General features: G+C 32.3%; 1 protein-coding gene across 2 annotated transcripts; it reads left to right on the top strand.

The window, feature by feature from the left end:
* The first annotated feature begins 3,465 nt into the window (after positions 1–3,465).
* On the top strand, positions 3,466–12,341 carry LOC105569222 (probable 4-coumarate--CoA ligase 3). 2 transcript variants are annotated; one of them, XM_012025491.1, is made up of 10 exons: positions 3,466–3,752; positions 7,216–7,511; positions 8,277–8,484; positions 8,633–8,802; positions 8,919–9,108; positions 9,426–9,580; positions 9,820–10,003; positions 10,819–11,144; positions 11,515–11,710; positions 12,009–12,341. In XM_012025491.1, the coding sequence occupies exons 2-10, from the start codon at positions 7,266–7,268 to the stop codon at positions 12,092–12,094; spliced, it is 1,761 nt and encodes a 586-aa protein (XP_011880881.1). In that variant the 5' UTR covers positions 3,466–3,752; positions 7,216–7,265; the 3' UTR covers positions 12,095–12,341. The 2 variants fall into 2 exon arrangements, with proteins under 2 accessions (XP_011880881.1, XP_011880882.1); XM_012025492.1 differs by lacking the exon at positions 3,466–3,752 and adding an exon at positions 6,496–6,571.
* The last annotated feature ends 225 nt before the right edge of the window (positions 12,342–12,566 follow it).

Genomic DNA, 12,566 nt, shown 5'->3' with positions numbered 1-12,566 from the left:
CCGTCACCCTTGGGCGCAGGTTTCAAGCGTATACAGGGGTGTCGCAATGCCGGCGTACGTAGCGCTAGGGTTAGCTAGATAAATAAAGCTTAATTTGATACGTATCAGCGGTTTATTATGGAACCCTCGTGTATATTATAATGGAATCCTCGTGTATATCATAATGGAATCCCCGTGTGTATCCTTAATTTACTCACTTTACAGCGCGTGTAAATGTATTTATATCTTCTTCCAAAAACAAACTACAAATATAATCTTTTAAAATCCGTTGTGCTGCGCTTCGATTATCTTTTATAATTAATTTTACCTTTATTCAATATAAACATGTCTGTGTGTTTAAATAGATACTTTATGTTGCATTAAAATTTTTCAATACGTAGTAGTGAAAGGCTTTCTTAGACGGTCCTGCCTCGCGAAACGTCATCGGCGTCGGCGTCGGCGTCGATGAAGATGCGCCGACGCACTACCGTTTCGATAAGCTAGAAACGACCAATGCGCAGAAATTGCGACTTCAGCGGCTTTATGAAAAAATGTGTTACTATGAACGATAAGGTCTGCAATATTACGTTTATTATGTTACTTTAACGTTTATATTACTTTAACGTTACTTATGTTTTACACTTACGTTAACGTAAGTGGAGTTTAAAAGTAAAACAGATAACAGCTCAGGTCATAAACATTATGCATTAAGTAAAACAGATAACAGCTCAGGTCGTAAACATTATGCATTCCTAAGTAAGAAATAATAAAATAATTATTATGCGAGTAAGTAGTTTATGTGTAACGAAATTTACACCGATGACAAATCAAAAGTTTTTAGAGTTACAAGTAACAAATAATGATGATAATGCATTTCAAACAAGTAAAGAAACCCATATGTACAGTGTTTCATTCTATCGCCCGAGGCAAATACATATGTGAAAGTGTGATAGATTGATTTATTACTGGAAATGGGATGTCGAAGGCTACATGAATCATCAGTATTTTAAAAACACTTAATAGACCGCGGCCGAACGTAGTCGGAAATATTTGTAAGTTTTCAAATTATTATTGTAATATTAGTTATTATTGTAATACCTGAAACGTTTTATAATATCATTACATAAGAAATTTCGAGCGCAATATTTTTAATCCATCATGGTAAAAGCAATGCACTTCTCGTTGCCTCAGGTAAAACGCTAGATGGCAAGAGGATGAAATATCTTACGTCTTCGAAGATCAAGAGACACGGCAGCATCTCGCGCCAAGTATAAGCGTAGCGAAATCTAATATACACGAGAACAAGGTCAAAGAAAACCTGTTTAACTTCTTTAATAATCAGAGATGCAGTTTAAATCTTCTGATATCAAGCAGTAAAAACTCCACAAGTGCAAACAATTATATCGTTGGTTTCAGATATGAAATGTATTTGCACAACTACTTGTCAAACTGATAAATTTATTAATACTAAAAAATGTATCATCGTAGTAATAGAAAAAATAATAAAATTTCATGATAAATCTCATAGATTTAAAGAATTCCTTACTATGCACGGTAAATATACGTTTTACATAATTGATATGTACATATGTAAATGTACACGATGTGTGCGCATTCTTGTTTTTGTACATTCTGGTTAAAAAATTTTACAAAGCAGTTTTATATCTTGTCTAATCAAAGAACTTTAAGATGTTTAATAGTTATTATAAATTTCGCGTTATCTTAATTTTATTAACAGGATTAATTTGAAAGTGTTTTTCCCGAGTGTAAAAAACTAACTTTAAGAAATAAATTTTCTTTTATCTTTTATTTCTGTAAAAACAAATGTTAAACGTGCAATTTTTTATCACTTTTAAATATAAACAGCGGGATTTCAAGAAAAAAAAAAGATGAAATGTAATTCATAATTAAACAAACTTATATAAAGTCTTATTATTATTCTAAAAATCTTAATTATTTTTAAGAATGTCATTACATATTAATAATTTCTTTGCGTCACAGTTGGTTGTATACGAGATATCTTTCTTCGGCTATTTCTCAATAAAATTAATTTCTAATTATTATCTGATGTTTGTAAAATATCTTTTTTCACGTAATCAGAAAAATCTTTTATTAAGATTAGATATAATGGGCCAATAAGCTAAACGAGCGATGTCGGTTTTTAAAACATTTTAACAAATAATGTGATGTGATCTTAGTCTATATGTATAATTAAAACGGGAATAATAAAAGAATCCCTAAATACAAATAATTTAATCTAACGAACGTTTCGTTCTTTGTCTTCTTCAGCGTGTATATACTAAAATAAAATTACAATAAAGGATAAAAATTTACATGTCGGTTAAATATTACGATGCGAAATTTTTTGTCGATATTTGATTGCTTACTTGAAAGTCAGAACGAACCCATTTTCCGGAGTAGTCAGTTTTTTAAAAATCAAATGGTTTAAGTTGGTCCAGTAGTATCAATCCTGTTCTACATTGGCAGATGTAAAATTTTTTTGTAATTTTATTTTAGTATATACGCGCTGAAGAAGACAAAGTACTGTCGAAACGTTCGTTAGATTAAATTATTTGTCAAGTCATATTTTGTCAGTGCGCAAGCTAAGTTAACACTCGCTGAACATATCATAATGATTATCCTCTCAAAACCAACGTATATGTGAATTTATACACACAATTACCACAGATATGATCACTTGAAAAGGACCAAAACCCATGGTCGAAACGTCGTGATAATTTACCATTAAAATTGCCAGATATGGTCAACCAAGTTTGATGTTTTTAATTTTTGCTGGCGACCCTGAAGAATTTCCGATCAGTAAATTATTTGTATTTAGGGATTCTTTTATTATTCCCGTTTTAATTATATAGACTAAGATCATATCACATTATTTATTAAAATGTTTTAAAAACCGACATCGCTCGTTTAGCCTATTGGCCCATTATATTTAATCTTATTAATTTAATACGAGCCTAATACTGTTTTTAATTTAAATCTTTTATTGTATCGTCGTATTCTATTAATTATGACTAATAAACTAGTAAAAGTACATCACAGTAACACAATAAAAAAATGTTTTGAAACATTAGATAATTGTGACACACGAATGATAACTGTTGGTATAAGAGAGAGAGAGAGAGAGAGAGAGGGGCAAAGCAAAGGTGAATCTCTGTCCTTCGCTGCCCATGGCTACAAAAGAGTGGTTCCTTTCACTGCGCCGGACAAACAATAATAGGGCTTGCCCGACGACTTACTTCTCTTTCCATTTGTCTAAGGACAGGCATGCTGATTGTGGGTCTATTGTATTGTATTGTACCTTTTGTATCTTTATGTATTCAGCTTGTAACAGCTTAGCGAACGGCATTTTTTAAATTCCTTTCCTTTTTGTTTCTTCCGCATGCAATTTTCTAGCATGACAAGTCAATGGTGGGGAGTCAGATATCGTCTCGTCTGAAGTTCAGCCGGTTTGTTGAAGTCGACGCCGTCGGCAGTCCGCCAGTGAAACTGGCCGCGTAAACGTCGTGTCGGTGACCGAACGATCGATCGACGGCGATCTAACTGGCAACGGTTCAGTGTGTGTCAGTTGTTTTGCGAAATACTGTGCAAAACTGCAAGCTTTAGCAGTTTCTAGAACGTTTTAACTGACGTTGCCTGACTTCTTGCCAGAACATCGTGTGATAACGAGATATTGCCGTCAACGAGATAGCGTTCTACCATCTCTAAAAATAGACAGAGATTCCCGAACCACGATCTACCACGCATAAAGAGACGTAAGATTGATTAAAATTTGTCGGAATTTCTGAAAATTTGAGTATAATGGTGTAAAATATCTAGTAAATACTTATACTACTAAAAATGATGCTTTGTGGCAAAAATATGCTGTACAAAAATAAAATTAACTTATTCAATCTGTTTTCGAGAAAATTAATTTTAAACACTCGGACAATCTAACTGAAATATTTATATTTAGACTATCAAACTGCGCACTACCAAGCATATATAAAAAAAATATATATATATTGCAATGCTCAGCAGCATTTATACATAGTGATATTACGATTTTTGTATTTAACTATAGAGAATTTGAAAATGTAAGTTACTTTCGACAAAAGTAAAGATAACCTACAGAATGTGTTTACAAACGTGGATATCCGAATTATGGAAAGAATAAATAACATTTATAACGTAATCAGTAAAGTAGAATCAGTATCCAAACATTCCGTTTGGAAACGATCATATTTTATATAGGTAATCATTTATATGAATAGTATTTCAAATTTTCTGATCTAGAACTTAATGTAAAAGTCTTCCAAACTCCATTGTTTTTGTCCTTCAACTTAAAGAAACGATAGATAATTACTGAATTAATTATCATTAAAAATACCTGCGTCCGCTATGTTTGCGCATGCGTTCTCTAACGAAACATGTGTTATGTAATGTAGGTTGAAACATGATAATTAATAATACGATGTGAACAGTATTTTGCTGGCTAGCAAATATTTTCTTGGTAACAGTAAGCGCCAGTAAGTCTCAACACGTAATAAATAACTCTCGACATAATTCTCTTTTAGTCATGAACCTTTATGATTAATTATTATATGGATATATGGTATATGCGTGTATGCGTGTGTGCAGTTATGTGCACGCAGAATCATGTGGTTTCACTTAACCTTCTGTTCTTATGCATTTATCACTACGCAGTCGTAATGATATTGTTTATTTTCTAAGAGCTATTCACATCTATTATTGGTTACAGAATAGAACTAACTTTAATTAATTATACCAAGTTTTGTTATTTCAAAATGTAAAATTATTATTAACATAAATTACTTCTTGTTCACATAGTAGTCTTAAATGGTCTTGAAAATTATTTTTGTAATATAAAAAATCAAATACTTTCAATTTATCACTATATAATATTAGATAAATATTTCATGCATTAAACATTTCTATAAATAATATCAAATGTCCGTTAAAAAAAATTTACTCTTTGATCATGAATATAATTATTCAAAGGATTTATACGATATTATCCACACGTGCCTGTGATAAGACAAATGAGTCATATCAAGAGTTCTGTTGCATAAAACATGTGAAATAAAAAGTTATGTTATAAATAAAAATATGTAAAATACAACTTTTCGCAATTCTTGTTATTTAGCAAATATAATATGAAAAAGTGTGAATAACTGATATGAGATAATGCATTTATTATTTAAGTAATATGTAAATAATAATGTCCAAATATTATATATCTTCATATATCTTCATATACATAATTGCTCTATATAAACCATATATTTTCATGCAAAAGAAAAATTCTTTATTATCTGAAATTTTGAGAATTGGATTTCTGTATTGATAATGATAACATATCTCTTTAGAGTAATAATCTAGCGGTTAAGAGGAAGTGTTAAAAGTAGCTTTTGAACTTTGAACGGTTTATATATTATCTGGTTAAGCATTCGATTGTGCATTGTTGACTTTAATTACTTTTCAATTCTTAAGATGAGGCAGCATGTTTTTACACAATTGGCCTACTCATATCAGTGTAGTAGACGTGCCCCTGATTTTAACGCCTTGATACGAGTTTAAAAATAAACTTGAACGTTTGAAAACGATTAATTCAAAAACGAGAAGATAACAATATACACTCGTAAAGTTCAGTTATTACAAATTCTAGCTGTTGTGAGGTTGCGTACTAATATTCTTTATGTTGAAAATTTATAGTCCACATGACGCTCATCCCAAACAACACGTATGTTTATAAGGCATTTTTAAGACGTCTATAAGTTATGTTTTAGATATATATGTTTAAAAGACGATTTAAAGACGTCTTGAAGATGCCTTTAGACATGCCTTTTAGACAGTGAATATCGGAACCCAGTCTATAACATTTGAAAGACCAACAAGCAGTTAATACTTTTATCATTTACTTTATCATATTTCATATAAAATTACGTCGTTATAAAGATAACATATCGTAAATATAAAATATACTTTATGTACAAATAATTACAAACGTAAATTCTTATCTACAGCGAAATATTTTTAAGAATTTGTTTTTTTATAAATAATTATTAAGCTGTTACAATTTCCTTTATAACATAAAAAGTAATAAATAAATAGCCGGCATTACTTGTATAATTTTATATGTAACATGTTTTGCTAATTTTATTATTTCGTTAATTTTTATATACTTTTTAAGAAACTATTGGAGATAAAATTTTATTTTAACAATTTAAGTATTATAGGAATCTTTTACTAATTGTAAGATCAAGACATTTCTATGAAGTTCCGTTCTCCACTTAAAAGAAAGGAGAACAGAGAAAACATTTTACTTTTTTTATAAAGAAAATGAATAGTTTCCTTTTTAAAAAAGAAGAGATTTTCTAGAAATTATTTCTGTTAATAATACCTAGTAACAGTTTAATGACGAGTGATTAATTTCTTTAGTTGCAGCGTATTTTACTTTTTATTTTTCTCCTTTCGTTTTCTTGCGTGACGGGGACGGAAAAATTTACTCAGTTTTTCATGATTCTTCAGTGATTAGGAAGTTACTAAATTGCTCGCTACTACAATTATTTCGGTAAATAAATACACTTATTCGAAACAAAAACAAAGGTTTTTTTCGTCTTCATAATTTCCGTCTTCATAATTTTTGCATCAAATGAAATAATCGATTAATTATAATGATCAATACATGAAAGAGTATCGCGAGTAAGTAGTTCAACGAGTAAGTAGATAACACATACTGGACTATGAACGTAATGTTTAAAACATTAATTGACTACGCGGAAGTTATTACGCGATATTTTTTCGATGATTTATTATTCAAGAAGTGCAAAACTGATTCTCATTTACCAATAAATTAGCAAAACGAGTCCTATTATTTCGTGTGAAATTTTACATCACAATATTTTTATTTAAACATAATATTTTACGTTGATATTTTATTGGAAATTACATGTATATTTAAATCTTTATATTTAATTTTTACACGTCTTTTTTACAAAAAGGTATTATGTAAATTATACTTTTTGGATTTTTACATGTAAATGCTTAATTAAAAACGTACAGTAAAAATGTGAACATGTGTACATTGAAACTCAAAGAATTATTTTTTCGGAATTAAGTAACATTTCTTTGTAATTATTTATCTAATACACGAAATTGTCATTTATTTTGAGATTTTATTTAAAGTCGTGTACTAATTATCTATTACGCTTGCAGATTACAAGCCGGGGAATTAATTACCGATAAATTAACATTGCTGATATTATATGAGTATGGCGACACACGTATTTCACGGTATTCAGAGGCTGAGTCGAGTACTGGACGGAGGAATAAGGGCACTGAACCCCACGTTAAGGCGTGCATCGACCTCATCTCAAACCCGAATTGTGACGGGACCAAACAATGAAAAAATTATCATGCCTTCGGCTGGTGAAGCCAAAGATATCCCTGAAACCTTAATTCACGAATTTGTTTGGAGGGATAGCGAGAATTATTCTAATCATATTGCGTTGGTAATTTCCTTGATTTATATAAATCAATTACTAGACAATAGAGTGATAGATCTATATTTTGTATACGATGGATAATTTTTATGTGTATAATATATACGCTTCTAATTGTTAATTTTTTTCAAACAAACCGATATAAATTATTTAGCAATTTTAATATGTGGGAAATTATACGCGTGTATGTGGAAAAATAAAAAGAATGTTAGCAAAGAATGAAAATATAATCAACTGTAATTATATGTGAAATATAATGACAAGAAAGAATATTATTATTGCCAGTGGTTGATTAACGATAGAAAGAATTATTAGACGACTTAAACTGGCTAAGTATTATAGTTTATTTAATAAATTATTCTAACGTTTTGACCATCCGAATTGTGGTTCTTTTCAAGGAAATAAAATATACATGTATATTAATTGGTCAAAATTATGATATTAAAATACGTTATCATCCATAGTTTCTCCGACCAATGTCCAGAGTTGGATGACAACGTTTTTTAATATCATAATTACGACCAATTAATATATATATATTTTATTTCCTTGAAAAAGACCAAAATCCGAATCAGTGATACGTTGGAACACTTTATTAAAGAAACTACTTGGCCAGTTTAAGTCGTCTAATAATTCTTCCTATCGTCAAATATAATATACACATAAATTAGCTATTCAGGTGTAATTAGCTATTAGGCCTTGTTCACAAACGACAGATGTACTGTAAGGGGAATTTAAACACGTAATATCAATTGTATGGTATTCTTTGCGCAGGAATGTGGCGTAAGTGGCAAGAAATACACATTCGCGCAAGCCAAGGATGCGACAAGTTATATCGGCAGAAGTTTGCGGAATATGGGTCTCAAAAAGGGCGACGTAGTGGCATTAGTGGCGCCCAATTTTCCGGACACAGTCTTAAGTTTCCTCGGAAACTCATCAGCCGGACTTGTTACCACTACTGTAAATCCGCTGTACACGTCTGGTAAGTCGTCTTATAGTATTTCAAACACTTTTATTTTACTCGAGGTTCACGTAAAAATACATTTAAATGATAAAATAAAGGTAGAATGGGAAAGTGGGCGATTTAAGCGTGTTGTTACAATATAGGTAGAAGTGATGAAAATTTTCAGAGGAGCTGCAGAGACAGATGTTGAAAGCCCATGCGAAAGCAGTCATCACTTCGACCGCAATTGCATCCACAGTGCTCGCCGCAACAAGGGCATGTCTTCCACGTGAAACTCCGGTTATTGTGATTGACGATAAGATTAGTTCTATTCCAGAGGGTGTAATACCATTTGATGTTAGTATTAAGATAGATCAAGACATTCGTGCGTATATAAGTCGGCAATATTTAAACGTTATAAAAGAAAACGGTTAAGTAAAAATGGATAAATATAAGTGTGTACAATTTTTCAGGATCTTATAACACGAGGCAAATCATTGCCACCTGTAAATTCAGACAGAACTTTCGACGATATAGCGATTTTACCATTTTCGAGTGGCACAACTGGATTACCAAAGGGTGTTATGCTAACACATCGCAATCTAGTGTCTAATATAATAATGGTTGATAGCACTATCAGCAATGTATTCCAGCCTACTACAAGTACCTTTCATTTGATCTAATAAGCATCTTATTACATCAATCTTCTTGTTTAGGCTTTCAAAATTTTGCAAGTTTGAAATGGATATACTAGGTTTGGCTTCCGAGTTAGAGCCACTCAAGTTTGCCTTTTGCAACCGTTTTCGTGAACACTTTAGCTTACTTCATCAGAAAAGAATGACCTGATATTTAATATATGTCAGCCTAAGTTGTCGTTAAAAAAATCTTTTAATTAAAATTGTTTTCTGTCTTCTACAATTATTCGATAATTTTGACACATCTAGTATACATGTATATTAAATTTTTAATTTTTTTTCTAGGTACACATCAAGAAGTAATACCTGCAGTATTACCATTTTTCCATATTTATGGATTGAATGGTTTGATGATTCCACGTCTTGCTTACGGCGGAAAGATAGTCACCGTTCCAAAATTTGCACCGGAGTTGTTCGTCAACGTATTAGAAAAACACAAGGTAATTTATCGCTTGCTATATGTTAATAAATTTTTTCTTTTAGATTTTTGATTAAAGGTTTTAGTTTATTAGGAGAATATGGAATGCTAGAATATCAGACTGAGTACTCGCTATCAAATATATCCAAACTAATTTAAAGTAAAAATAATTTTTTTTGTCATTTTCATATCAGTCAGTTGGAAAATTTGTGTTTTCTTGTTAAAAAAATGCCGGTTAAATGCCGGTTTGGCACTTTGCAGGCGACCGCGCTGTTTGTCGTACCACCCATAGTGCTATTTCTAACGGCTTCCCCTCTTGTGAAGAAGCATCATTTCGAGCGCGTGCATATGATGATGAGCGGAGCTGCACCGCTCGCCAAAACGGACGTCGACAGATTCTACGAAAAATACGACATTAACCCGAATGTCTTGAAGTTCCATCAGGGTGGGTGTTCGCAAAATCGAGCCGTCGAAATTTTCGACCCATCGGCGAACGAGATATTTATCGAGTTTCGTGGATCGAATTTCCGGGGTCGCGTTTCGACATGCGCGAGCTTTGAAGGCTCGAATTTTTTTTTCCGGGGGAGTAGAAATGTCGAGGAGGAGAGAAGGGACGAGTTTTGCATTTGTGGGCTTTGCGAGTCTGAACGAACGAGCGGTGTACACATTCCATTTTTAACGAGATCCGTCGAATCGGCTACGTCAATTCTGGAATAAAGTTCGTCGTATCGAGAACGGCATCGCGTATTAAATTTTATTCTTGTTTGAATAGTTGTTTTGATGCACGTACATTCGAATTCGTGAAATTTGATAAATTTATTGTGTTTGGAAAAATATCAGTATTAACCGAGGAAACGTTTATTTAATTTTTTCCCCAAACACATTCGTGGACAAACATGTTACAGTCTTTACTCAGCGAAATTGTTTTTGCCTCAGAGATGGTTTGACATTTCAAATTACGTGTCAGTAATACGCATCGCAAAATTTGTTAACGGTTTTTATATCAGAATTGCAATTTTCTTTGTCCCGTTGAATTTCATTGTATACGTCATGTATGTGTGTCTCTTTGGAAGAGTCTACTTATTCAGATTTTACATTATTATAAAGTTTCTTGTTTTGCTTGTTTTTGCTAATACGAATGTAAATGTAAATTAAATTAAAATATATCTAAGTGCAAAAGAGGAGAAGAAGAAAGAAAATTGACAGAATGTGCCCAAATATCTATTTTGCTTATTTAATGTTCTACGATATTTTTTCAAGGTTACGGATTGACAGAAAGTTCACCAGTGGCGTTTATTGAGCTTGGACATAAGCATTCTAGCATCGGAGCTAATGTGGCAAGCTGTCAAGCACGTCTGGTAGATATAACGACACAGCAAGACGTCAGTACTGCTGGTCAAACTGGCGAGCTGTGGATCAAGGGTCCTCACATTATGAAAGGGTATCTAGACGACGAAGTCTCTACAAAGAATACGCTAACCGAGGATGGATGGCTGAAAACGGGTGATATCGCTTACTACGATGAAGATTTCCATTTCTATATTACAGATAGATTAAAGGAACTTATCAAAGTCAAGGGATTCCAGGTAACAACTTGTTCTGCCAAGAAAAGAGCCTCATTCTTTTTATTTTAATGGATATCGATAACTATTTCCGAAAACAAAATTGATTAAGAAGTCCTTGAACGTGTTAAAATGTATATTCTTTCATTTCTTTCTTTAGTCCCTGATAAGAAATTGTACCGCGCTCAAAAGTTAGTTTCACTTTTGTCATATTGTTGGAATTAATAATTATTCGCGTACCTTGGGGAAATGGATGATAAATAACAGTTGCAATATATCTAAAATACCGCCGCAAAGTTTCGAAGTTGCGCGGTTTGACGGTACCTTATTTCACGGCGGCGTTTTAAAGTGTTCGTCGCTCTTAATTTAAAACGTTATTTTCGCCTGGCCGAAGGTTCCACCGGCGGAACTGGAAGCGTTGCTGCGGATGCATCCAGACGTGGAGGAAGCGGCAGTGATTGGTATTCCGCATGCGAGGCATGGTGAGGTACCGAAGGCATTCGTAATGGTGAGCAAGGGTAAGAAACCTACCGAGGACGACATTAAGAACTTTGTGAAAGGGAAGGTCTCCGACTACAAGCAGCTGGAAGGTATAACTCGGTTTCCTTCAACAGTTACAGCACTATGGAATTTCTAATTGCCTCGCGATCAGTTTAATTACCGTATCGACCGGTTGTTGCGGTCTTTAGAACAGTTATTATCCAGATATCCGAAGAAATGTCGCGCATATCTGGAGAAAGAATTAATTGTTATGTATTCATTCAATCATTAGATCAAATTCAATAGAATTAGATCTAAAAATTCACAAACAGAGTAGAACTGGTAGTTAGAGATTTTATTGGGAAAATTTGAGGATTGTGTAATGTACGTTTTCTTCCCTTTTCTCAGGTGGAGTCATATTTGTTGATGACATTCCGAAGAATGCAAGCGGAAAAATTCTAAGATCAAAGTTGAAGGAAACTTACAAGCATTAATTTTATCAAAATTATATCTTTTTAGTAAGAAAAGTTTTTAAATAAGATCAATGTTTTTAAAAGACTTGCACGACCTGTTTAAACAAATAAAATAGATGGAATGTAATTTAGCGAGTATGCGTATCACAATGTACATGTGTACAGTGGTTTGCGTAAAGAGGTTGCAAATTTTAGATACTGATATGTATATGTATATAATTTATCTACAGTTCATCAGAAATGAAATATTAAAAGACACTGCTTTGTACAATTTTAAAGAATATCAAGTAAAACTTTTTTTTTGTTTAACCTTTCTTTCTTGAAAAAGGAAAAGAAGAATATTTTTAACTAACGCTAGAAATAAAGTTTCAAATAATATCAATTACGTTTTCTGTCTTTTTGACAAAAAGCCAGTGCATGGCCAGTACATTTCAAGTCTCTGTACATAACACACCTTGACACTTTTCTCGAGCACAATTCTATCGTTCTTCTG

This window comes from Vollenhovia emeryi, unplaced genomic scaffold, assembly GCF_000949405.1.
Source record: "Vollenhovia emeryi isolate VEMERY1.0 unplaced genomic scaffold, V.emery_V1.0 DF939125.1, whole genome shotgun sequence".
Taxonomy (NCBI): Eukaryota; Metazoa; Arthropoda; class Insecta; order Hymenoptera; family Formicidae; genus Vollenhovia; species Vollenhovia emeryi.
The sequence above is the reverse complement of the archived record's forward strand: the minus strand, read 5'-3'. Positions and strand labels throughout refer to the sequence as shown.